Source organism: Parambassis ranga, chromosome 9 (genome assembly GCF_900634625.1).
Source record: "Parambassis ranga chromosome 9, fParRan2.1, whole genome shotgun sequence".
Taxonomy (NCBI): domain Eukaryota; kingdom Metazoa; phylum Chordata; class Actinopteri; family Ambassidae; genus Parambassis; species Parambassis ranga.
The window spans coordinates 10,403,764-10,428,646 of NC_041030.1; the positions used below are offsets into that span (position 1 = coordinate 10,403,764).

General features: G+C 39.4%; 4 protein-coding genes across 8 annotated transcripts; 2 read left to right on the top strand and 2 right to left on the bottom strand.

Annotated features, from left to right (window-relative positions):
• Nucleotides 1-63: 63 nt before the first annotated feature.
• Nucleotides 64-2,494, bottom strand: LOC114441428 (betaine--homocysteine S-methyltransferase 1-like). Its single transcript, XM_028414352.1, has 8 exons — nucleotides 2,374-2,494; nucleotides 1,781-1,913; nucleotides 1,595-1,707; nucleotides 1,315-1,506; nucleotides 1,086-1,233; nucleotides 813-995; nucleotides 473-701; nucleotides 64-377 (listed from the first exon to the last, which is right to left on the bottom strand). Exons 1-8 carry the CDS (start codon nucleotides 2,392-2,394, stop codon nucleotides 284-286), a joined length of 1,113 nt encoding a protein of 370 aa, XP_028270153.1. The 5' UTR covers nucleotides 2,395-2,494; the 3' UTR covers nucleotides 64-283.
• A 298-nt stretch (nucleotides 2,495-2,792) lies between these two features.
• On the top strand, nucleotides 2,793-5,985 carry cenph (centromere protein H). 2 transcript variants are annotated; one of them, XM_028413159.1, is made up of 10 exons: nucleotides 2,793-3,038; nucleotides 3,708-3,846; nucleotides 3,940-3,995; nucleotides 4,073-4,118; nucleotides 4,220-4,288; nucleotides 4,378-4,434; nucleotides 4,508-4,571; nucleotides 5,222-5,273; nucleotides 5,550-5,710; nucleotides 5,802-5,985. In XM_028413159.1, the coding sequence occupies exons 2-10, from the start codon at nucleotides 3,725-3,727 to the stop codon at nucleotides 5,892-5,894; spliced, it is 720 nt and encodes a 239-aa protein (XP_028268960.1). In that variant the 5' UTR covers nucleotides 2,793-3,038; nucleotides 3,708-3,724; the 3' UTR covers nucleotides 5,895-5,985. The 2 variants fall into 2 exon arrangements, with proteins under 2 accessions (XP_028268960.1, XP_028268961.1); XM_028413160.1 differs by having other exon boundaries at nucleotides 3,770-3,846.
• Nucleotides 5,986-6,040: 55 nt separating this feature from the next.
• On the top strand, nucleotides 6,041-8,760 carry dimt1l (DIM1 dimethyladenosine transferase 1-like (S. cerevisiae)). Its single transcript, XM_028413157.1, has 12 exons — nucleotides 6,041-6,228; nucleotides 6,652-6,725; nucleotides 6,832-6,918; nucleotides 7,028-7,089; nucleotides 7,186-7,279; nucleotides 7,367-7,416; nucleotides 7,494-7,617; nucleotides 7,705-7,797; nucleotides 7,884-7,948; nucleotides 8,030-8,093; nucleotides 8,183-8,289; nucleotides 8,381-8,760. Exons 1-12 carry the CDS (start codon nucleotides 6,171-6,173, stop codon nucleotides 8,421-8,423), a joined length of 921 nt encoding a protein of 306 aa, XP_028268958.1. The 5' UTR covers nucleotides 6,041-6,170; the 3' UTR covers nucleotides 8,424-8,760.
• Nucleotides 8,761-9,383: 623 nt separating this feature from the next.
• Nucleotides 9,384-23,622, bottom strand: kif2a (kinesin family member 2a). 4 transcript variants are annotated; one of them, XM_028413153.1, is made up of 22 exons: nucleotides 23,436-23,622; nucleotides 18,857-18,951; nucleotides 18,042-18,164; nucleotides 16,434-16,488; nucleotides 16,069-16,185; nucleotides 15,818-15,862; nucleotides 14,466-14,566; nucleotides 14,279-14,374; nucleotides 14,137-14,191; nucleotides 13,781-13,943; nucleotides 13,554-13,644; nucleotides 13,370-13,433; nucleotides 13,192-13,283; nucleotides 12,962-13,104; nucleotides 12,669-12,873; nucleotides 12,449-12,559; nucleotides 12,282-12,349; nucleotides 11,921-12,046; nucleotides 11,085-11,232; nucleotides 10,630-10,731; nucleotides 10,393-10,528; nucleotides 9,384-10,300 (listed from the first exon to the last, which is right to left on the bottom strand). In XM_028413153.1, the coding sequence occupies exons 1-22, from the start codon at nucleotides 23,494-23,496 to the stop codon at nucleotides 10,215-10,217; spliced, it is 2,283 nt and encodes a 760-aa protein (XP_028268954.1). In that variant the 5' UTR covers nucleotides 23,497-23,622; the 3' UTR covers nucleotides 9,384-10,214. The 4 variants fall into 4 exon arrangements, with proteins under 4 accessions (XP_028268954.1, XP_028268955.1, XP_028268956.1 ...); XM_028413154.1 differs by lacking the exon at nucleotides 15,818-15,862; XM_028413155.1 differs by lacking the exon at nucleotides 11,921-12,046.
• Nucleotides 23,623-24,883: the final 1,261 nt, after the last annotated feature.

Consider the following 24,883-nt stretch of genomic DNA (forward strand, 5'->3'; position numbering starts at 1 on the left):
ACAGGTTTGATCACTTCCACTGTTTTTTTTAAATATATTTCAACACATAACACGCAACACAACTTCATTCATCTGACACATTTTATTTTATAGGAATGTAAAAATAGTGAGACATTTACACGAATCAATCAATCACAATTTTATTTTACACCTAAAAATCTGTGTATGTGTGTGTGTGTGTATTTTTTTTTAGATTTGTGATTAGTTTGATTTGAGATGTGTTCCATTACAGATGTGTTGGTTATCTGGTACAGTGTGTACAGATTTGTGTGAAAGATGCAGACTATTTTTCATAGTCATCAGCTGGTGTGGCCATGGAAGGGCATTTGGGACGTCCTGATGCAGGCAGGAGGTTTTCCCAGTACTCCCGATGGGCTCTAAATCAAATTTACCTGGTTAGTGTATCATCACCTGTGTGTTACAGAGATACTTCTTATGTTTCCTGCTCATTGGATTTCCTGTCCAGTCTTACCTGGCTCTGACCCAGGGTTTAGTGTGCATCTCCAGACCGGCTCCCCACAGCCCGTGCTTTTTCGAGGCCGGTGGTAGGAATCCTCTCTCTGCAGCGAACTCTTCGGCTATAGCTCTGATATGGTACGCCTCAAATCCACAGCAGCCACCAATGTAGCGGATTCCTGCATTGTATGCCTCTCTGGCATATTTATGTACATCCCAGCGGGTCATTGCTCTGGCCTCCAGTGCTGAAAGGAGTTATTGAAAAAGAACTAATCAGCTCATAAAAACGTTATCGATAAATGCTTTGTTTGCATATTTCAATGTAAAATACAGCATGTGTATATGCAAACACAAACCAAAGGGGTACTCAGGTAGACTGGTGTATCCACCAAAGTTGCACTCAGGAGTGTGGAAACCCAGAGGCTGTATCATGAGATGGGCTTTAAGACCAGCCTTCTCCAATCCCTCTTTCATCAACTTTACAGTACGCACACACGTCAGAGGGTCCAGGTGGCAGTTCACACCAACAATGTCTGCCCCTGGACAAAAACAGACACAACACATTATAGAGAATAACATCTAATTTCTTCTATGGTGGACGTGAAGTACAACATAAAAGGTGGGCGTACCAGCTCGGACCAGCCTGACAGCACACTCTCCTGGTGGGACTCTTTGCATGTCTCCATGAGGAGACATGCAAAGAGTCGCAGCCACTGGTTTACCACTTGTTTTCAACACTTCCACTGCCCACACTGCCTCTTCAACATGATTCACAAACTGTGAGAAGAAATGTGCAGTGAATGATCAAAACTGTCAGATGGAGCAAAATATACAGTAAAGTTGTAACGCTGCCCAGACCTCTGCGATGAAGAAATCTATGTCCTTTTTGAGGAAATCATCCATTTGTTTCTTGAAGATGGCTTTGACTGCTGTTTCACTGTGACTGTTCTCATAACAGGGAGTCTTTGACACACACCCAGCGACCAGTGCATCACCCTCACTGGCCACCTCTCTGGCCAGGTCACAGGCAGCCTTATTAATCTGAGCCCCCTGAATTAGGCAAGAACAGATTACATCAATACCAGACTGATGTCAGGGTGAATTATAATTACTGTTAATTACTGCTCTTTTTACTGACAGTGATATTTGTGACGTTGCCGCTAATTTCCAGTTTATCCTCACTACAGTAGAAGGTGAATGTCTGCATCACATTGGCTCCGGCTCTCAGGAACTCCCTGTGCAGCTGCCGCACTGACACAGAGACACAGGAGGCTTGATTAACTGGGAAAATATACAGTAAAACAAAAGCTGCTGTAATTTGTACCTGCTTCAGGGTGCTCAACTGCAGCCTCAGGTGCCCAGTGTCCCGCCTTCACGTAGCCACGCCTCTCTAGCTGCAGTACATAACCTCCATCTCCTACAACCACCTCCCCAGCATTCAGACGCTCCAAGATACCCTGAAAACACACACATCTGCTTAGAAATGGCAATTTTATGATCTGATTTATTATGTGCAGCCCTGGCAAGTAATAATTATAGTTATTAATAGTTATTAATTAGTTATTAATTAAATTAATTAAATAATTAAATAGTTATTAATTAATCACAAATCACAGCAATATTACTCACCATATGTGTTCGATTAACAAGGCTAAAATTCAAATATGGTGGATGCACAAATGAATGCTGCCTAACAGTGAGATCTAAACAACATATATTTAAAATCCACAGCAAACTGAGATCGGTGCACAGATTATGTGCACAGATTTCATATTTGTTTCTGTTTACAGTGTTGTTTGAGAGTTCTCAAACAGAAAAACTGACCCTACGCTTTTTTCGGAGTTTTAGCTAAGCAGGCCTCGCGGTAATAATACAGACACAGACGATGTTAAAGTGCTCATATTTAAATTATCCTACCCTTCTCTTGTTGCTCTCCATCGCTGACAGCTCTGTGCAAAGTTCAGACAAACCAGCCCTACGCAGAAGCTGAAACACAGTCTCGCGATATTAGGATGACGCCGTGCCTGCAGGGGCGCTGTCATTTATTTGTTGAGCCGTCATTTCCGGGACATAAGGAAAGCAGGCATTAATGAATTTCATATACCATCCATTCTAAAAGGGAAACCTTGGAAAAATTTGTTAAGTTATCTAAGGGAAACAGGCTTAGTATTTAGAATTAGAAGAAGTTTTTTTGTTGTTGCCTTGTTTTCTCCATTCAGGCCCACACTCCAGTATAGTATAGGTGGCGGTAATGCACCTAAGAGTAGGATGCCACCCGCCAATAAACTAAAAGATAAGAAGAAGAGAAGAAGAACGTCATTTCCTGGCGGGATTTAGACCTGATAACGGATGTAAACAAAAGCAACAACCCAGAGACAAAATTGACAAATCGAGTGTAATTTATGGATAAATATCTCTGCCATGTGACAGCCGATAGAAGCCTATGTAAAGCTACCCTCTGGGTTTTAATCAGCAGTCATAATAAGTGACTAACGCGTATTTTATTTGCTACAGCGACAGAAATAATCCAGTAAAACTGCTGCGTTTATTTCATTTTCGTCGGAGGCACGCGTTCAAACAAGGTGAGCTAGTTTAAAACCCATATTAGTTTTAGTTAACGTAATTTGTAAAAAAAAAAAACATTTGACATTTTTGTTTGTCGTTTGCTTGGATGCTAGGCACATCAGAATCAGAAATACTTTATTGATCAAAGGGGGAAATTGCTTTCATTCCAGGTGCTCCATGTATACTCAAAAAACAGGTTAGAAATATAAAAAAGGTAAAGTAGTAAGAGTAAAATACAAAATAAAACCTAATAAATTCTAAACATTAATAAACATTCAAGTAAAATCCAGGCAAGTGAAGACTGATATATAATACAACTAATACTGTGTGCAGTAAAATCTTGTCTACAATAAATCCAATATGGATATAACTACAAATGTTAGATTGTCTGATCTCAGAGGGAGGAGTTGTACAGTTCAACAGACTCATGAAAAATCCTCAGCATAGTCCGACAGATGTTAAAGGACCGGAGCCCCCTCAGAAAATAGAGGCGGCTCTGGCCCTTCTTGTAGAGGGCTTCAGTGTTTTTAGTCCAGTTTATTGTCCAACACCACTCCCAGGTATTTGTAATCCTCAACAATGTCCACACTCTGCCCAACAATGGAACATGACTAGCATGAATAGTCCTTTGTATTTTGTATCAAACTACGGGGAGCTCACATACACTTTATTGTCTGTTCCAACAGACACCTTCGCTCTTGTTATGGATTCGTCTGACAACATGGGAAACGTCAATCACATGGTGGAGTCTGTGGCATTGAATGATGCTCCTGCTCCTGACAGCTCCATCGAACAGAAGGATGCCTCTCCTTTAGACATACTGAGGTTCCTTCCTCCTGCTTTAAATACATCACCTACATTTCCATGCTCTTGATGAGTCGCCCTTGTAACCACCTTTGTCATTTCTTTGTTTTTCAGAATAAAGGAGCAGATGTCCAACCAGTGTTTTGAGATGGAGTTACAGCTCCATACAGGTATATAGAAGGCTCATTATTTAAACAGTATTCTCATTAAGTATACAAAGAATAAATTTAAAAAATCTTTCCAACAGAAAAAAGTAAAAGATCATGCAGCACATCTGACACAGAGAGGGACTTGTGAGTGTTTCTTTTTATATGGATCCAGAGTAAAGTCATATTTGATATTAGAACAGGTTAAAAAAAGAAAAATTAACACATTTTTGTATTAAATGTTGCAGGCAAGATTACATCAGTGAGATTGAAAGGGTCAAGACAATTCATTTTAACAACACACTGGCTCTGCACAGGTAGGCTGATTTTCTTGTTGTATAATGAGTAGAAAGTATAGAGGCAGTGAACTTTCACAGGTTATTGATTTATTATTGGTGTCTTGCAGAATGCAGATGTGGCATGCTATTGGAGAACAGCTGAAACAGAATGATCCAGAAGCAGAGTAGGTCAAATCAAAACTTGCAACATGCAATTCTTTTGAAAAAGTGAAATATTTCTTCTTCTTTTTTTTAAAGTACCCTTAAAGCTCTGAGTGAGCGCTGCATGGCTCTTTGTTCAAACATAAAACAACTTCAGCAAGTAAGTAGTCTCATCTTTGATTATATAATCCCTCATCCAGATGTTAGTCATGATTAGTATGTTATTTTGCACAAGAGTTGCTTTAGTTTTAGATTCATTTGCATATTGTGCATGCTTAAATTCTCAGTATGTTTTTGGGGGATGCTCTGTCTGCACTTCTATAGGGTGTTTAAATGCTTTGGCAGATCAGAGAATTATGTGCTATCCAACTGTGACATGTTACAATAATAAGCTCTAATATCCATAAGCCATTGGAATTTTATTTACTTAACAGTTAGTAAGTCTCTTTTCAGCTTTTTCCTTACCCCTTGCTTATGGATGGGTTGTAAGGCCATATAGTCAGATAATAATAATATGTTTTCACTGTGAAGACAATCTGTCATCCAAGGGCAGATGACACCATCTTGTAGTGAATTTAGTTTGCGTAAAATACGTAAAATTGTACACGTCTGTCTTTGAGGGACCATTATTTTTTGATCTAGGTGTAATTTTTTAACCGTACTATTCTGCAAGAGACTTGAATTAAGTAGAAGTGTGGGTGTTTGTTTATATGCTCCTCTTGGCTGTCTACAACTGAACTGTATCAATATATGTTTTGTGCATGAGACTTCTGGGTCTTTAAATGACACCTGTGTCTTGTTTTCTAACAGGAATCAAGAATTCTTCAAGATCAAATCACAGAAATACAGAAAAAGAGACTTGGTGTGTTGGAAAAAAATGGTTGCACATGTATTTTACAGTTGTTAACTATGAATTTATATTATTTTTCTAATAACTTTTTTTAATCAGGGTATACAGTAACAAAATTATTTAATTTTCATGTCGTGGTCTTCTACCAGTGCACATGATTGTTCAAACATTTGATCATGATCAATGTGATCCATCATGCACTTTAATGTCCTTCTATTGTAGTTAATTAAATTAACGAGAGGAAAATCCTACCCCTAATCTAATGGATATTAATTGGTTCCACTGTAGAGATGAAAAGACTCACTCATGAGAAGATGAAAGAGATGGAAAAGATAATGTCCAAAGAGGAGCACGCAGACACAGAGAGGTACAAGGCTGTGTTGGAGAAGGGACAGGCCAACCTGGAGAAATACAGAAAGATAACTGCCATGACACAGAATGTCTTCAAGGTTAGTTGTGCAGGAACTGTAACAGGACAATGGTTAATCCTTCCTACATAAAATTAGCAGCCAGTGTATTAATGTGTAATTTTCTCTTTAGGGGATCCTTCTAGCCTGTAAAATCAACTGGCTGGATGATCCTAAACTTCGAGAGCTCGCCATGACGCTGGAGGACTCCCCTATCTCTGAATAATAAAACTTTTTTTTTCCTTTTTCTATTTCTTTGAGTTTTTCTACTGTCTAATAAACAATCACAGTCGTAGATATGAATTTGTTGTGTTTGGGAAAAGCAATGTAGTCTCAGCTCCTCTAGGGGGCTACACAGAAAGAGAAGACAGATTCTCTACTGTAAGATCTGCAATAGAAGAAAAAGTGGCTCGCACGTGTATACCGAGTCTACAAGGAACACTTTGGAGACTTCTTTTAAATTTATATTTCTGGCTCTTTGGCGGAAATTGGCAAAGTTAAAATGCCGAAGGTAAAAGCGGAGAAGAAAAGCAGGCAGCACCAAGAGGTTAAAAACCAAGGTTTGTTTTCCCACGTCCTGGGCTAGCGTTAGCATATTAGCAAACATTATAGTTAGCTGCTAGGAAAAGAGAGAAGGGGCTTTAAACTCGTCGTATGCAGACAGCAGTGTCATTCAAATGTGTTTATGTATCTTAATTTCCATATACAAATATAAATAGTCTCATGTTTTAAAAGGGACAACATTAGTTTGAGTCGTGAACTCTATTAACAACAGCGTAAATTTGACATTTATTCACCAATCCATAAAAAGCTCAGGTCACAACGCTGTTTGAGAAATCTCTTGAAATATTAGATGTCATTTTGTTATTCGGGCACATAAACTGCTTTACTCTAGACAGCAGTCTGTTGAATTGCTTTTATCTGACAGAAAGAATGTGCCGCAGGAACTAATTATAGTGACGTGTAATCGCTGTCTGTTGTAGGGATTATGTTCAACACCAGCATTGGCCAGCACATCCTCAAGAATCCCCTGGTTGTCAATGGAATTATTGAAAAGGTACTACAGCAACCACATCAGAAGCCCTGTATTAAATACACACCGTTGTGATGCACGGGGTGCCTTATCTGTGTTCAGAGCTGAACTGTATCTTGTCCCTTTTCAGGCTGCACTGAGGCCGACAGATGTGGTCCTGGAGGTGGGACCTGGTACTGGTAACATGACAGTTAAACTCCTGGAAAAGGCTAAGAAAGTGAGAGACTGCAATGAAAAATCCTCTCTTGTTCTGCCAGCTGTTTTGTCATAGAGAATATATTTAGACATGTACTAGTGCTGCAGCTAAACAAGTGTTAATGTTGCAGGTGGTGGCCTGTGAGTTGGATTGCAGATTGGTAGCTGAACTTCAGAAGAGAGTACAGTGCACGTGAGTGGAGACAGACAGTCCACATATATAAGCATAATAGTGGTAAAAGCAGAATAGGAATAGGTGATGTAATGCATTGGGCTTTTCCCCCAACAGGCCCATGCAGACTAAACTTCAAATATTAGTTGGTGATGTATTAAAGACAGAGCTGCCTTTCTTTGACGTCTGTGTGGCTAATTTACCGTACCAGGTGAGGACACATTCCCTCCACACTACATGCAGTTGATTTACATTTTACAGTTCATTACATTCAACTATTTTTTTCATAATTGTGCAGATTTCGTCCCCATTTGTCTTCAAGCTCTTGCTGCACCGACCTTTCTTCAGGTAAAACAAAAAGAAACAAACTCACAAAAGACTTGAACTTAAACTTCACTCTCATCGACTGTGTTACCTTGGCCCAGGTGTGCTGTGTTGATGTTCCAGAGAGAGTTTGCAATGCGGCTGGTTGCCAAACCAGGAGACAAACTGTACTGCAGACTGTCCATCAACACACAACTGCTGGCTCGTGTAGACCATCTCATGAAGGTCAGTGACGTGTTTAGCAATCTAACAGCGACTCTCAGACAGTTAATTTACCTAAGTGTGTTTCTCTGACCTTTCCTCCTTTACCAGGTGGGGAAGAATAATTTCCGTCCTCCTCCTAAAGTGGAGTCAAGTGTCGTCAGGATAGAACCTAAAAATCCTCCTCCTCCAGTTAACTTCCAGGTAAGCTTCTTAATGTTTAATGCTGTGTGAAAGTATCTGGTCACAATAGAAGATACAATGAAGACAATTTCTATTTTCCTGAACAGGAGTGGGATGGTCTAGTCAGAATAGCCTTTGTGAGGAAAAACAAAACACTCAGTGCAGCTTTCAAGTGAGTATCTTCCAGCTGCAAACCGAAGCCTTTTCTCTGTGTGTGTGTGTGAGATTATTACATTCTTCTATTACTTTTCAGGTCTACTGCAGTGGAACAGCTGCTGGAAAAGAACTACAGAATTCACTGTTCGGTTCACAATGTGGTAAGTGAACAGCTAGGTTGGTTGTTTTAGAATTAAGTTTATTAACTGTCAGTGCAGAACTTTGATCATTTTGTCCTGTATCTTGACAGGAGGTTCCTGCTGACTTTAGCATCGCTAAGAAAATAGAGAGTGTTCTACAAGAGGCAGACTTTAGTGAGAAGAGAGCCAGGTCCATGGACATTGATGACTTCATGGTGTAAGTTGTACATTCACACACTTATTTGTGCTTTTATTCACCTTAAAATATGACATAAACTGACAAAATTGTGTTTCTTTGTCTTCTTCAGACTGCTCCATGCATTCAACTCTGCAGGGATTCACTTTTCCTAAACGGCAGAGGGAGCTGAGGAGAACAGCATTATGTCCAGTGCCTTTAAAATGAAAAGGGGATGTTGGTGGTCAGGTCTCTTCTTTAACTCTGGAGTGACTGGATTCTAAATGTTGGACAATATTATATACATGTAAAATGGCTCATATTGAGTGCTATTTTACACTTGCAGAAAGAAACTGATTCAAGAGACTGTGTAAGGGTTTGTCATTCTCTAAAAAGAGGTTATGGATTATTGTTAATAACAAACCACATATTATCTAAACTACAATCATTTACCTCTTGTAACTAATATATAACAAGTCACACTAGCTTGAAATAAACTGCAAGAATTTCACACCATCTGATTTGGTTACTAAAAAGTGCTCCAACTATAGGAGGTATATTACTAATAATAATAAAACTTCAAGCACAAGTGATTCATTATTACATTACCACCAACTGCCTGTACATAAAAATGTATTTTTATACCAGCTATGCCTCAAAATTGATCCATACCATGACACCATTTTGTTTATTTACAAGTTTAAAGGGTGACTAATTGTCAACTATAAACACTGGTGGGTAGAAAAACAGTTGTAGACAAACAACAATGAACACAATTATATTTTACGTTGGTCAACAATACAGCGCATATCTTGGTACATGTTTTTTTTTTTTCCAATTGTCGGAACTCACTGTGGACACTAGAGTGCGCAATACTGACTCCAGTCACAGCAGAAGTAGATGCATATTCAAACTTCCTGTGACTTTCAAAATGAAGTTGCATCCTGTTCACAATTGATCAATTACAGCTGCTCCCTTTTGCTAAGGCATGTTGCCAGAGTACATGCAATTTGAATTTATTTACCTAATATGAAAGGTAATGACTTGTCACATAAGTACCAATTTTGGCATATTAAGTGAAACTATAACAAGGGCAAAGATATCGACGCTATCTGTAACCCATTGTCACAAAGTCATTCAAATGAAACACAAATGTTTATTACTTCATCCAGCATTACATCCGGTGCAAACACTGAGCAATGTAACCAATGGTAGGTCAATGGTCTTTACTATACATTTATTAATAGTTTTAATAAGTTTTTCTAGTTTCATTTTTATAACAAAGCATTAAATGGGTGGAAAACATGTTTTACAGTGAGATTTTTTTTAAAGTCAGTTGCCACATAGAATGACATGGCACAAACTGAAGCAAACTACATGTAAAAACTTCTGGAGGGACACAAGGAGAGGAACACAAAAGAAGCACAGGTTAGTTTAAAGGCTTCTCCCATACTGGTAAAAACTCTGAGCTGAAAGGTAAAAGAGAGCTCACAATAAAATGGGATTTTTTTTTTTACACTGCCAACTGAGGATTCCAAAGCATGAAACAGTAGTTGTACCTAAAGCTATCTCAGAGTGCACATGCAGAAATGTCAGCCAGAGCAACTGGTTTTGTGTGGTAAACTTTGTAACGTGAAGAATTTCTTCATAAACCAGGTCAAAAATATTCTGTTCAAAGAAGTACAAACGAGTATAAAAGAAAAATAATTTAGGAAGAGGAAACTAAACAAACAAAACAACAAAAACAAAAGTGGAAGGGTAAAACTATTTTCCTTCAAGTTTTCTAAGAAGACCATAGAGAGTGTGGAGCCAGTTTTATTAGGAGAGGGATCATAACAAATGCTATCTGTTGAACCTGTTGGTAAATTAAACAGTCCTCTCATTCAGGATTTCACAGCTGTTAGCGACAGCTCAAGTTGTGCCAAACATGTAGTGGTTATGTTTCTGTATGCCACCTGAACCTCTTATTAGAGAGCACGTGGCCTTTTGGGGTTGATCTGCTTACTGGCTTGCTCCTCCTCCTGGAGTGCTGAACGGAATGACTTCACTTTATCTGTCAAAGAAGGACAAAAGTCATTAGGTGTACAGCTGATTACCTGCTGAAAATAAATATAAAAAGGTATCAGTTTGACCAGAGTCTCATACCTCGGAGCTCAGTGAGGATATCTATCTTCTGGTCCAAGATCTGCTCCAGCTGTGTGGCGTAAGACTCCACATCATAGTCCACCTCCTCTGTCATCTCTAGCAGCACCTTCTCATCTTCCAGCCAACGGATAGACTCCTGCTCAAATAATACACTTTTTCAACCTTCATCAAACATGGTATAGACACACTTGTGTATGTGGACATGAAAAAGGGTGGTGGTTATTTCTGTGTTCTGACCTGGAAAACAGCCCTGTGATCCTCAAGGACCTGCTCCTCCATCTCTACTAACTGAGACACTGCCTCATGGAAGGTGAAGAGCTGGGGAGACACTTCCTCCTCCTAGAAGACGCATGGAACACAGTAATGTACATGATATTGTTTTATGATCTCTGGGTATAACCTTCAGGTCCTAAAAATCTGTCTATACAGTTTGCAGAGGACATGTTGCAACAAATTGCTGAAATAATGCAGTAAAAGTGTGCTATTCCTTTAACATTTAGTGTAATGTTTTGGCTCAATATTTACCTTTTTTGTTTTAGCATACTCTCTTTCTAAGTTGTCAAAGAAGAAAGGGTGATTGTTGGTGTTGCATAAGCAGGCAGATCTCTTTTTATGGTGCGCAACAAGGTTCAGATGAACCACACAAACAGAGCAGTTGCAGTAGAGTTGGTTTACAGCGCTCCTGTACTTACATTTTGCTCACAGAGCAGTTTGAGGTCATCTCTCTGTGGCGACATGCTCAGCCACTCCTCGTCTAAAAGATCCAGCTGGTTGACAGCATGGATATTCGGTCGCCCTCCTTCCATCACTTGGTTGGGGTCAACAGTCAATTCCTTCACCCTAAGGACAAACACATTTGGTCTCTTTTTAACATGGCTGCTGATCGATTGAAGGGATATGGAGTTCACAGTTTTCACAGGATGGAATTATCATGACAGGAGTGATGTCATGCATGGGGAAAGGTGACATGTCAATCTGATGTCAGTTATTGTGCCAACTGGAGTCTGTATGGTCAGAGCTTGAGTATAATGAGGCATCACAGAGTTGCTTTGGGATTACTGGATTGTACCCTAGCTGTAGGCACAGCTCTAATTAATAAGACCAGCATAGTGAGCGAGATTACCTGCTGGGAATAGGTTCAAACAATGGCGCATCATTTTTTATTTGCCAAACTCCTAATGTCAAGTTTTCAGTTTGACTTGTCAGCTTTTACACTTTTCCCCGACATCTGGGCGTCACCTCAGATCAAATGAAAGACACACCCTCATGGACAGACAACAAGTTTTCTTAGGTGAAAGGTTTTGTTTACAGGTAAGCCAAAGGTGAGTCAAAGCAGGGATAGGGAGCATGAAATGTGTCACAGCATGCAGATGAAGGAAGGAAAAGACAGGCAGTCTTCCCCAGTGAGCGGCAGATGAAGTGAATGAAAGCTGCTGAAACCTAGCTCATGGATGTGTGTTATAATGCACATGCAATATGTGTGAGACCATGTGTGTGTGTACATGCTGTGCTTTAGGGAGTGCTTGACCTGCTGGGAGAGGTAGCAGCAAAGTCATCATACTCAAACGTGTTGGTGGGCGAGTGATCAGGGCGACTTCCCTGACCGCCCTGGGAGAAGGGGATGTCTGACGGACTAATCCCAAACTCCTTCACTCTACACAGCCGCACCAGCGTGCAGAGGAGCAAAGAGTAGGAGACAAGAAGGACAGAAAGCAGGAAAAAAAGAGGAGTGAGAGGGCATACAAGAGAGTCAGAACTAATGAGAACTGGCACAGTATTGGTACAGCTAATTTCAATCTATACTAAGGCCACTGGAGGAAGTAAAGGAGGTATAACATCCTAATGGGCAATAACTTCACTGTCCTCATCACTGCAGTGGGTCCACATACCTGTTAGCGTAACGTAAAGTGTTGAGTGTATTTTCACAGGATGTCATACCAGGAGAAATGGTTGCAATCTGTTAGATAGAGAAGAACATTCAGACTGACCTTGGAAGAACTGTGACAACATGGGCACAGATTATTTATTAAAACACAAAACAACACAAAACACTGACCATGCATGTGCGTGAATTTTCTCCAATGAAGGAGTCCCTCAGGACCTGGGTGAGCTTACTGGCTCTAAATGGAGTGTGCGGCTTGTTACGACCAAGAGCTCTGATACACTCCTTAAACAAAGAAAAGGAGACGCCTGATGTGACAAATCTGGATATTTTTTTTACAAAGAAAATAGCATACAAGTGGCAGCCACCACCTGGGACTTGGCTGCTCACATACCTTTAGGGCCAGCAGGCTTTTGTTGATCTCAGCACCCTCCAGACGAGTCTGGCGGTCGGCACTTGATGTATCAGCACCCCTCTCATTCCCCGCGAGGTCAATGAGGGAGAACTTCCCATGCATCTTACCCTTCCTCCGCACAATGATCTGGAAAACAGCATGGCTGCGAGACGAGTGAGCGTTGGCTGACGTCTGCCCTGATGTCCTACAAAGAAAGATGAACAAACAAAGGTGAATACATGACAAGACTGAACCGGTAAACAATCTGACTGACAAAGTTTCTGTTGTTGTACCTGCAGCTGTTTCCCACTTCAATGAGTTTCAGGACATCCTCTGTACACTTCACTTCCTTCTCTTGGAGCCCCACTACCTGCACTTGCTGTTTCCCGTCCTCTAGTACCCGCAGCTTAGCTTTACGATTCAGCAGGTCAAACACCTATCAGGACACACAAAGAACAATCACTATAAATTTCTGTTTTATTAAAAAAATTCAAATTAAAAAAAAAGTTTAGACATCACTTGCCTTTCCACTGTAGATTTCAAAGAAGGTAGCATACACTTGTAAATCTAACTTCTTGTAGTTGGGTTTCTTCAACATGAGAAATACATCCCGAGCTGCAAAAAACAGTTGAGAAATGTTTAAATCCTACTGTAGCAAATCACACTTTATTATACAACCAAACTATTTATTTATTACTTACCAGCTAATGCATAAATTCCTTTAGAACAGTCTTGGTTTTTCCCAGAGAAATCTCCACCCATAGTCTAAAACACATAGCACAAAACAGATTTAAACTGTACTTTTCATTTATATTGAAGGGTGATAAAACAGAACAAAACTCTAAATTGTATTAACTCTGAACCATGGCATTGATCGTTTCTTACATGTGTTTTCCCACTGCCCGTTTGCCCATAGGCAAAGCAGGTAGCCATGCCCCGCTCAAAAATGGTCTCCACTAGAGGTCTGGCAGTAAACCTGCAGGATAAAACAGAGAACACTCTCAGTTATGTAAGTCACCAACACTTATATAACTAAGGCAATATATGAATACAAACAACCTGTGACACATTATTCTAGTTGCCCAGTTTGTTGACAACCTGCTGTCACCAACCTGTAAACCATCTCATTGGCAGTGCTTTCATCGAAGGCATAGTCAAAGCGGAAGGTCTGGTTCTCCAGGTAGCGGGTCAGGTCCACTTTCTGTTTAGGTTCATGAACCATCACCACATCCTTACTGGGAATGGTGATCACATCCAAATCCTTCATGGACAACTCTGGAACACACAGCAGAACAAAGACAGTTTAAATATACAAAGTATATTTTATTAAACTGAACCACAAAAGGGAATTGAACCATTTTGTAATTCTCTCAGACAGACATACTTCAATATGACACTACGCTTTGCTTGCTAAGATTCTCTTATAACAAGAGTGTATGACAGTACAAAAGCACATGTAAAAAAGTACCTTTTTTGTTGAGTGGACGTTTCCTCACACAAACACATATTCTGTGCTCTTCAATCTGGACAGTGCAACAGGAAGGTCATTTTGTTATATTGCTGCTGAAACTCAACGCCTAACAATCAGGAAAGAAGGAAAATGTACTCACCGTGTCAGCTGTGGTCAGGGGCCGGTAGTCAAGACTGGCTCGGAAATCTCGGATCATATTCAAGATCTCATAGTTGGGGACGGTTGTATCCACCTCCTAAAAAATGGCAAAGAATTAAAACCCTATTAAGATTCAATAAACTGAAACTGTTACATTCAAAGTAAAATGTGAAATACTATTGATCTACCTGAGCTCTCTTCTCCCTGAGCTCCTGTTGCTGAAGTCGGCGTCTTTCTCTTTTCTCCTGCAGTTTTTCTACCTCCTTCACACAGTTTGACTTCCTCCTCGCTGCCATTAAGGAAAAAGAAACCATAAGTCTTCTCTCTTTCACAGAATACACTCTCTATAAAAAGGCCTGCTCTCCTCTCATTTTCTTGCAAGTCTGTTTCTTTTACTTGCTGTTTTTGTTTCCTCCAGCTGTCTTTTTTTTCTCTTATTTTCCCTTCAAACAGAAGGAAACCTTGGGCTATTTCCAACAAAGCAGAACAGTGATAATGCAACCATAGAGCAGGCTGCAGAGGCTGGCACTCAGTGTCTCCTGCATGCCCAACAAAAGGCCTTTACAGTGTGTTCAAAAGCCGTTTCTATCCTTCTATCCATTTCCTCTAATACACACTGAATGAGGCCTTGTGTTACAAGAATTAGTCAAGTCTGATTGAAATTACAGTTTCAAACGATCGTCAATAAAGAATCAATCAAACAAAAGGCTATTCCAAAGCTCCCAACACAGCACACACAGAGATTAGTGTTTTTTCAGTCAATCACAAACTCTTAGTAATCACAATTAAAGAACACAAGTTAGCAAATGTGTGAGTAAAAGCCACTTCTGATTCCTTGCAGCGATCACAAAACCCCAGATTAACCCTGGCTCGCTGCTGCAGCACCAGCTTCCCGCTGTAAAGCCTGGCCGAAGCCCTATAATACAGTCCTGGCCTCGTGCTGGCTCCATTCCTTGAGAATCCAGACTATTAGAGAGATTAATAATCTGCTTTAATCTGGTAGGAGAAGATGAGCTGGGTCAGTACCAGGACAAGAAAGTGTAAGAGAATGCAGCACCGCCACTACTTTATTCAGTATCACAGGCAGCGGATTGAGAGCTTAGGGGTGAAGAAGGGGAACAAGGCATTTCCATCCTTCTCCTCTGAGCTCATCGGATGACAGCGGGCACTTTGAAGGAATGTAGGGTAAAGAAAAAGGTTATTCTTGTTGTCTGTACCTAGAAAAGTAACACAGAATACCGCAGGCTTTTCTGTGTGTGTACTCTGTGTGTGACTCAGCAGAAATCTGACGGGGAAAAGGCAGCACAGCACGAACATCAGGACACAACGTGTTTTTTTTTGGTCTAATACCCAGAAAGCCTGTCTGCTGGATGGATTGTGCTTGCACTGCCTCATCTCCACACCACAGCTCTGAATAGTATCTGGCAGACATTTACAATCTTCTTGTGAGACTAGAGGACTCTCAGCTTCTATTGGGAACTCTATTAAAATCACCATATTAAAGCACCGAGGGTAGGGGTAACAAGCAGATGATACATACAAAGCTGTCCAAACTCCTTTCTGGATATCAGCTGATGTGGGGATTCTGTGATAAAAATGTGATCAATAAAAACATAAAATATTAAGCAATTTTAATAGGTTTACTACTACAGAAAGCTGATTATTGAGATTTAACAGTTTCGACTAATTATTTCAAACAAATAATATTATTTTGGTTATTTTAGCCAAATGCTTGCACATCCTTATGGCTTATAGTTTGATAAAGGCACATAATTATTAAGATCATGTTACCATTTTGTAGTTGCTGTTGTGTCTGAGCCTGGGTGGGCTGTGCAGGCGGCTGGGCTGGAGGGGGTGGAGCAGGCTCTGGCTGTTGAGGCTGTGGTGGTCTGGCCCGAGTTGGAATTGCTTTAAAAAAAAAAAAAGACGACAATAAATAAGACAAAGACAACTTGAAGTATTGGAGCCCTGACCTACCTAAAAAATTCATTTATGTGTTTTTTTTAATATACTTATGTATGCTGATCTCTGCAGCTTGTGACATAACAAGTTTAAAATGGGTCTTTTCAACACAAACTCAGTGAAAGCGAAGAGTTTTCTTTGTAATCAATTTTGATTAATGGATTTTTAGTTCACAAGCCCTGCGTAGAACAAACCTCTATTATCCCTGGATGGAGTATCATTCTTAGCGGGCGCTATCGTCCGTCGGTTCTACAAGAAGAATAAAAAGAAAAAAAAGCTTCAGTTAGAGACTTGGTTAGTTGCCATTTGTTTGCCCTTTGCTTTCAAGTTTGCTTCCTGTGAATACTCTTCACATAGAAATTAGGGTTGAGCGATACTGGCAAAAAAATTAATCACGTTTAATTGTGGCATTTAGCCAATAACGATCAATTTGACGATTAATTGATGACAATTGCACTTACATGTTTTTGACTTTAAATCGCCACATTGTTCTAAAATGATTCTGACAAATCATCAGTCAAGCTACTTCATTCTAACAGGTTAAGCTGTTAAGTAGTGATTAGTCACCAACCAGCCATGTTTGAAATATGTATTGATAACAGATGCACAATGCACAAACTGCTTCAAAATAATAATGAAGCAAACATTTAAAGTAACTTTAAATGTTCTTATCTTAAGGTCACAAAGCAGTGCATATAAACATTAAAATTAAACAGGATAAATAAGTTCAGAAAAGTCACATCAGTGATTATTTCAATTTTTAAAAAAAATGTGTCTGTGCAAATGAACCTGTGACTGGAATATGTCACAGACTAGTGCATGTTTTCACTCATAATGTAGAACAGCAGCAGAAAAAACAAACAAAAATTTCACATTTAAATGTGTGTCTGTGCAAATCAACCTGCATTACGTTCTTCCAGAGCTTAGTTTGGTCGTAAGGAGCACAATGACTAAACGTATTGCAGATTCTCGGAGTGGAATTCTTTCCAATATCTGCTGGACGAGACTTCACTGTTGTAATGTTTTCCTATTTTGCTGTGGAGTCCGTAAATAAAGATCGGAATTCATTCTTTTGATACGAAAAAAACTCAACACTCCCTGCTTCACCTAATGCATGTCGCGGCACTATATACTACAGCTGTAGCCGGCGTTGTGGCCTCGTTGTGCTTTCTTCGTGCTCCGGTTTATCGTGACAGACGTTAAACTTCTGTTAGGAACGTGCTGCTCCGCATCATTTAACTGAATACCACTGGTGAGAGTACGTCGCACACAAAAATGCGTCATCATGACGAGGCACTAATCGCCAGAATCGATAAGTGGCAAATATTAATCCATGACATACAGAAATAGATTGAGTCAGATTAGTGCTGATTACAGAGGCCTCTTTTGGTACTACTATGTCTGAGATGACACTGTAACACTGCATGTATACACACGTGTAAGGAGTGTGCGAGTATTGTGTATTCAAACTATTGAAACCTTAGTCACCCGTGTGTTGAATTAAAAAGATTCCTACAAGTTTTGGATCCACTTGAAAGCATGCATTCAAAGTATCTCTCTATTGGTCTATTACAGAATTGTGAGTTTTGGTGCAACCAATAAAAAAACACACTTTTTTATTTAACTGTTTTTACTGTACCTTACCCAGTGACAATGAATACTTTTTATTACTATTCCAACCCTAACTGATGTGCTCTACACATGGTGTACTTAAAATGACGTATTAGCATTTTACACACCCTTATAAAAAGATCATGCTTACATAATATCTACCTGACAAAGAACTTCATGAGAGCACTTACCTTTGCAATTTTGTTGACCTTCACACATGCAGGTGTAGGAGGGGGTGGTGTCTCTGGACTAGGTGCAATCTCCTCATCTGGAGCCACATCTGGATTAAGTGCAAATATGCTCTCCAAGTCAATCTGTCCAAAAAGAGTAGCAGTGTTATGTCAATTACATACTTGCCAATCTGCCATCCAGATAAATGTTCAAAGTTCCACTTTAACATTGATATTTATCATGAATCAAAGATTCAATGCTGTTAAACTTGGCAAAACTCACAGGGTTGTCAACATGAGCACTGCATGTGATTTCTAAAGCATAGTAGAGCTCTGTTTAAATGTAAACAAGGCTGAAGGGCAGACAGTAGCAAATTGTAATACTCTCCTCAACAACCATTGTAGTTAAACAAACATCAGACTTAGACATGTTTTTTTGCTCTCCATGTTTTGGCTATAGATGTTTTAACAAGCTAATTGCTGTAGTTCAACAGGATGATGCTGTGGATGAAAGCTGCCTCAAATACAGAAGAGGAACCACTCATCTCTTTATCATTGCTAGTTAAGAAGATTTGTTCATGTAATTATTTTGTTTCCAGCCCTAGAACACAACACTGAATCTACATATAGTGGGACAGAGTGTGTAAGCTCATTCACATCAGTGTATAGAAGTTGATATCTGGTGGGACCATCAGACACGCAGTCTAGTTGCGTAATCACAGCAGCTCCAGATTGCCTTTAGATGTATTATTTATTGTAGAGAAACATAAAAGCACATGCTGCTGCTGGTAGTGGTGCTTTGAGGGGCAATAAATGGCAGTAAATGGTGGTTTTACCTCTTTCCCTTTTGTATCTCCGTTTTCTATCCACTCCACAGTGACGCTCTCGTTGTCCTCATTCAGTGAGGTCACCATTGCCTGGTGTATACGTCCTGTAAGGAAAGTCAACATCAAATTGGTAGAACATCACCGAAGAGAGGCTGTGCCTATTATGACCAGGATGCATTTAGGAACAAACACCCAGGTAACAATGATGGCAATATTTTTTGTTAATTAAGTAAAAATAATAATAATGGGTGTACACACACTAATAATTACCATACTTTGTATTTTATTTTAATATTAGCTTAGACCATGTTTGGGGGAATAAAATCCATTAAGTTTCATAATGCTAAAAGAAAGGCAATAGCCTCTGACCATGAGGTTTGATAATGACCAGTTAACAGAATCACAGACAATAGAGACAAGCACAGCTGCTGCTAGCTTGTGTGCTCCTGTCCACCCCTCTGACTGCAGTATAATAATAACAGCAGTAAAGAAGCCTGTTCAGCCCTCCCATCTTTGCCAATGTAGATTCAACTGCATGCTGTAAATTCCCACAACTGTCCAGGGGAACAGTGTTCCTGTATCTATTATTCAAAGACGCAAAGCGCACAAGCAAGCAAAGACGCATTCGGTGCTCAACTGTTAACCTCTTAATTCATTTACAAATTACTACACAATGTTTTCACACAAAAATACAGGAAACACAGAAAAAATGTCCAGGCAAACATTTTGTGTAAACTAATTGCATTTGTGGTGGGATTTAAACCATTAAAGTGAATGAAATATTACAGCAACACTCAGTTCACATCAGCAGTATTTGCAACATTTTGAAACAAATTAATAATTGATGGATAATATATTTGATTGTTCACTGCAGGCCAACTGCCTCAGTGCACCTTGGCATTAATTCTCCCAGTCTCTGCAACTAAATAGACAATACTAGACATACTACTCTTCTATATATTATATCTCAGAGCTACCTATACCACAACCTACCAAATAGTCTGCTTGCGGCAAGCAGCTAAAATGATTAAGAGCTTACATAATACAACACTGAAAGGCAACAAGACACCAACAGACACGTGGCACATGGTGTCACATCTCACGTTAAGGGGTACTGAAAGTAGTGACTGCAGCACTCAGAGGATTTACAATGACAGTGCTATAAAAGGCTCCAAATCACCGCTCTATCTTTATATAGAGATGGATGAATTAATGGCTACAGAAACAGTATTTAGACAGGTTTTAGTCTCCTTTCACTCTTTCCTCTGACCTGCTCTCTCTGTGGCTGACATCAAGTACACACATTGCTAACAACAGGTACTGTATGTCCATTTTCACTGCATCTCATTCAAAATGTTTAAGAACTCACATTACAACAATAAACTTGACTAACATACATTTTGTGATTAGTTTCTTCCCAACTTTGCTAAGCAAGTTTGTTGCATCATCTACCAACACACAGTGGCACACTTATGTTGACAGCACTTTACCACACTTTACCACCATGGGTTGCAAAAAACAGTGACATAGTGACTCATCCTACAATGTCACTGGCAAAATAATTTTATTATAAAATGCATAATTTATATATTTATAGCCTATTTGATAAGAACAGATATAATAAACAGTCTGCTGTATACAGACACACATACACATACACACACAATTTGTAATTAAGATTAAGAAACCTTTATTAGTCCCACAATGGGGAAATTGCATTTTTGCAACAGCAGATACAGACAGCAAAGGATAAGTTAAGAAAGATATATACATGATAAAATAGACTACCAATAAAATATAGAATAGAATAGAATCAATTTAAACATGGTTACATGTTTAAACATCAAACAATTTCCCCCTGGGATTAATAAAGTATTTCCATTTCTGATCCTGACTACACTGCTGTTGCTGTGTGAGCCAGGATTTTGTGTCTTAATCTTTATATTAACAGGGAGAGAGTTCCACATGTTAGTTTTTGACAGAAAAATAAACAGTTTGAGCAAATGATGTTTTACAAAATGTAACGTTTAAGATTTTAAGTTTAGTTAAAATATGACAGTGATGAAACCTGATAGGCTTTTTTTAAAGAATGATGATAAAGCCCGTCAATAATAGGCTTTAGGGTGGTGTGCACAAGTAAAGCAAGGTACTACATAAACTGAAATGGAGGATGCAGTACTACACAAAACAACAGACATTGGGGCCTGTCTAACCTGTTAGAGCCAGAGGCCTAGAGACCAGAGGACACAAAAATCTAGCTCCACACCATTCCCAAGTCTTCTTATTTATCTTTTCTTTTAACAATAGGAAAAGGAATAACTTCCAAAAACCCAGGATTTCATAATATGACAAGCATAAATTTGTTTATTTTATTTCTGATTTAATTAATCCACAGTCCCAACAGAACCGCAGCAACAAAGATCCCTGACAATTTGCTGTTTGTAAGAGATAGGTGACTTAAATCAATACCTAATTTATTTGACCATTGTTAACCGATTAATTACTTCATCATTAATCTTTCAACCGTAGATACGGAGCCTTCACACTGTTCAAGGGCACAGCATATGTGCTGTAGCTGACACTGTATATCTGGAGGATCCAGATGCAATATTGTGTAGCTGTACAGTCTGACCTTGTGGATGAGGGGACCGTTTATATTTCCTCCAGACATCAGTAAGTTTTACAGGCTGCCTGCATATTCCTCAGTTAAACATATTTCTAAACGATAAACTGGAATGCTATGTCTCACACACTGGCTTGTCTTACAACAGTTGATATGCTAATAATCTGTAACTGAAAGCACCATCGACAATGTCCCACTTTTATAGTGAATGAGCGAATGGGGAAGCTGACACCTCCCAGTAGCTAAAGGGGCTTAAAAGGGGGTGCTACAAGCACTGCTAAGCCTTAGAAACAAACAAAGCCTTCAGAGCTTCAGTTTCACCATCTCAATATTGTTTTCTAACAGGAATTACTATGAAATGGAGAAAAAAATGTGAGGTAAGTGAGAGTCCTGGCAGTATTGAGGGAGCTGGCTGCAACAGATGGGGTGGTGGCTAATGGCCTGAATCTGGCTTGAATTTGAACCAGCCTCGCCACCAACCCCCTGAGAGAGGGCAATCCCTGCTCTGGATACAACCCCAACAAGCAATAAAACTCACAGACAGAACAGCTTTCCTCTCTGGACCTGCTGTGCATTTAGTTCACATCTTACCTATGATCTCTTGACGCTGAGGGATGTATAGTTAAAAGAATCAGATGATGAGAGGGAAGGACAAAATCATCAATAACAACAAGTACAATAGTGAAAAACACAGCCTTGCTGCTGGCTTTCAACATTTCATTTTCAAATGGTCTGTTGAATGGATTATTTGTTTAGGGATTAATTGCTAAACATTATCACTGGATGTAGTTCTTGTCCTGGCAGGGCCAGTGGGAATGACAAACTTTTCATCGTCGGCTGCTTAGCCCTGAAGCAATGTTCAACAAAAACACAGGGCAGGCAGAATAAAGCTGACATTCACATAGAGAGTAGTCATACAACAAACAGCCACTCTCTGTCCCCGTCTACTCATCTGTTAATCTTTAAAAACAAACTGAAGCTAAAGTGAGTGTACAGTAATCCCATTTCTTCCTGAGCTACTAAAGCTACATAATGCAGGACTTCTATAATAGGCACAGGGCTAACAGAGACGTTTGATATATTACAGTTTATTTTCTTCGTGTCTTCGAGCCTTCTCTTGACATAAGGTTACATTATCTGAAATTGGATTCCCTTGACACAGAGTCATCTCATACAAGAAAGCTTCTGCAATCTTATCACTGTCTTTGATCTACATCTACAAAGCCATTGTGGTTACAAAGATTTTGGGATATGTCTGTCTATCAATATTGGGATATGTGTTATCAATGTCTAACGTCGGCAATATGTGTAGTTATAAAATATCATGGGTCAATGATTTTGTACAGTTTATAATAATGTCTCTGTATCATTAAATATTTATTAACCTAGAAGAAATTAAATTGTGCACATCAGAAAGGAAACGAGAACACAACTCGTTAGCCAAATGGGCCGTGGTTAGGTTTCACCCTAACGTTACTGCTGTAAGAAAGCCGGGCGGCAGTTGCTAACGTTAGCCCCCTTAGCTAATCACAAGCTAATGCCTCTATCAAACAAACGTTAGTTAGCTAAGCTAGCTTGGATAGCAATTTAGCTAGCAGGGCTAAAATTAAGATTCAATTCACTGAAAGTATAATTTATTTGTGGTGTTGTGGTAGTAAAGTCAACGTGTCAGTCAGCTTCGGTTTCCTACTGGACTCATTTGATGTTATCTAACAATATGAATTTAGAGACAAAGAGAAATATGTCTATAATTCGCATAGGAGCTTGCTAACAAAGGTAAGCGCTCATTCAAAGGCTTAGGCCATGCTGGAACTCTCCGCCCTGACAGCTAATATTAACGTTTTCCTGCAGCTAACGCGAACGTTACGCTCTGCAGCGAGAACAACGGTTGCTATATTCAACAGAACCGCAGCAACAAAGATCCTTAAGAACTTACACAAAACGAACGGACAGGGTGAAACTCACCATCACTGCGCTTTATCTCCACATAAGTACCAACGACAATCTTCCCAAAATCAGACGCCATTCTACATCACTAAAAAATAAACAAATACAGGACTGGAGACTTATCATAAGGCGGGTAAATGCAGCCTCTTGGCAGTCTTTGGTTTGGGAGGAAGATGCAGGCAACAGAATGAGGTAGCATTACGTAGCTACCAAGAATAGCAAAGTATTTCCGGCCGGTATTTTCAAAATAAAAGTTGAAAAAAACTCTATGTAAGTGAGCCGACTAATCTGGTTGAAGGGACGGATACATTTACTATATTTAGTTTGATTGCCGTTGCTAGGCAATCAAACTATTGTTATTCAAAAGATTCAGCTCATTCAGGACATTCCTTCAATAATAATTACAAATATTATAATATTAAAAATATTCAACCAGCCAGCTGTTTGGGGAGAGTGCCGGTCATTCCTCCATTAAGACATAATGTAAAACCAAAAACAGAGAAGCAGAGCTGCCATATTTTCTAACTCGCCACCATGGATGCAGGCAGGCAGGCAGGGCCATTACCATGGTGACAGGCTGACACACTAGAAGCATACAAAGCAGCCATATTTGTAGTCTTTATCAGACTTTAAGCATTATATCTGTCATATTGATCATCCTTCAGCTGTATACTACTTTTCCACATTCAAATCACACAGCCTGAGCTTCTTATAGTCTTATGGTATTATTCCAGCCTCAGACCTTTCATATGGTATATTCACAGGCTATTCTTTAAGGTCATGACTTCATACTGTTCTTGTCTTCGGCTGTTTCTCTTTCATATGTTCATAATATTAAAACATTTTCTACTTTTCCAAATAAGAGCTTCATCTTTCTGATGAAACTGTGTTTCAGCAAATTAAGTTCAGAATGCAGATTCTCCAGCAATTCAGAGCAATCGTTCACATCAGCATTCAAAGCAATGCTTCAGCTGCGGCAATCAAACTTGCATTTTCTTCAGGAAATGCTTTTCTAGTCACTTTTACTACTACTATTTACTATATACTATAAATAGAAGAATTCTGATTCTGATTTAGGCCTGATGATGTACAAATCGATTTTGTTGATATTTATCTTATGAATTTAGGCATAGGGCAAGTAAAATCTGGAATCCAGTTGAGTGAAAATGGATCTGGATGACTGAGAATCATTCACATGTTAATATGAAATGTGTTTTCTGTGTGGTATTTTTTTTACTTTTTATTTAAATACAGTTTCTGAATGCTAATACACACTACCACTGCATAGTGCCATGCTTAGTGTCCCCCTGGACTGTAGTGGATGGATCATTCCACATGGTGGCGGTAAGGCTCTGAAGATCTACAGACAGATACAGTGTAGCCATTTAGACTGTTCAATTTTGTTTTTTATTGCACTTAAACAAAGTTGCATAAAGTTTATTCCATGATTTGTAAGCCTTATGTTT

Excerpts from the sequence above, each read along its gene's own strand:
- LOC114441428 (XM_028414352.1), bottom strand. The coding sequence starts at position 2,394 with ATGGAGAGCAACAAGAGAAGG. Across the intron at positions 1,507-1,594 it reads GCAACGTCACAAATATCACT|GGGGCTCAGATTAATAAGGC; the intron begins GTCAGTAAAAAG and ends TGCCTAATTCAG. Across the intron at positions 996-1,085 it reads TGTCAGGCTGGTCCGAGCTG|GGGCAGACATTGTTGGTGTG; the intron begins GTACGCCCACCT and ends GTTTTTGTCCAG.
- cenph (XM_028413159.1), top strand. The coding sequence starts at position 3,725 with ATGGATTCGTCTGACAACATGGGAAACGTCAATCACATGGTGGAGTCT. Across the intron at positions 3,996-4,072 it reads GGAGTTACAGCTCCATACAG|AAAAAAGTAAAAGATCATGC; the intron begins GTATATAGAAGG and ends TCTTTCCAACAG. Across the intron at positions 4,572-5,221 it reads ACATAAAACAACTTCAGCAA|GAATCAAGAATTCTTCAAGA; the intron begins GTAAGTAGTCTC and ends GTTTTCTAACAG.
- dimt1l (XM_028413157.1), top strand. The coding sequence starts at position 6,171 with ATGCCGAAGGTAAAAGCGGAGAAGAAAAGCAGGCAGCACCAAGAGGTT. Across the intron at positions 6,229-6,651 it reads CCAAGAGGTTAAAAACCAAG|GGATTATGTTCAACACCAGC; the intron begins GTTTGTTTTCCC and ends TGTCTGTTGTAG. Across the intron at positions 7,798-7,883 it reads CTCCTCCAGTTAACTTCCAG|GAGTGGGATGGTCTAGTCAG; the intron begins GTAAGCTTCTTA and ends TTTCCTGAACAG.
- kif2a (XM_028413153.1), bottom strand. The coding sequence starts at position 23,496 with ATGGCGTCTGATTTTGGGAAGATTGTCGTTGGTACTTATGTGGAGATA. Across the intron at positions 12,874-12,961 it reads GAAGTGGGAAACAGCTGCAG|GACATCAGGGCAGACGTCAG; the intron begins GTACAACAACAG and ends CTTTCTTTGTAG. Across the intron at positions 10,529-10,629 it reads ATCACAGGGCTGTTTTCCAG|GAGTCTATCCGTTGGCTGGA; the intron begins GTCAGAACACAG and ends TTATTTGAGCAG.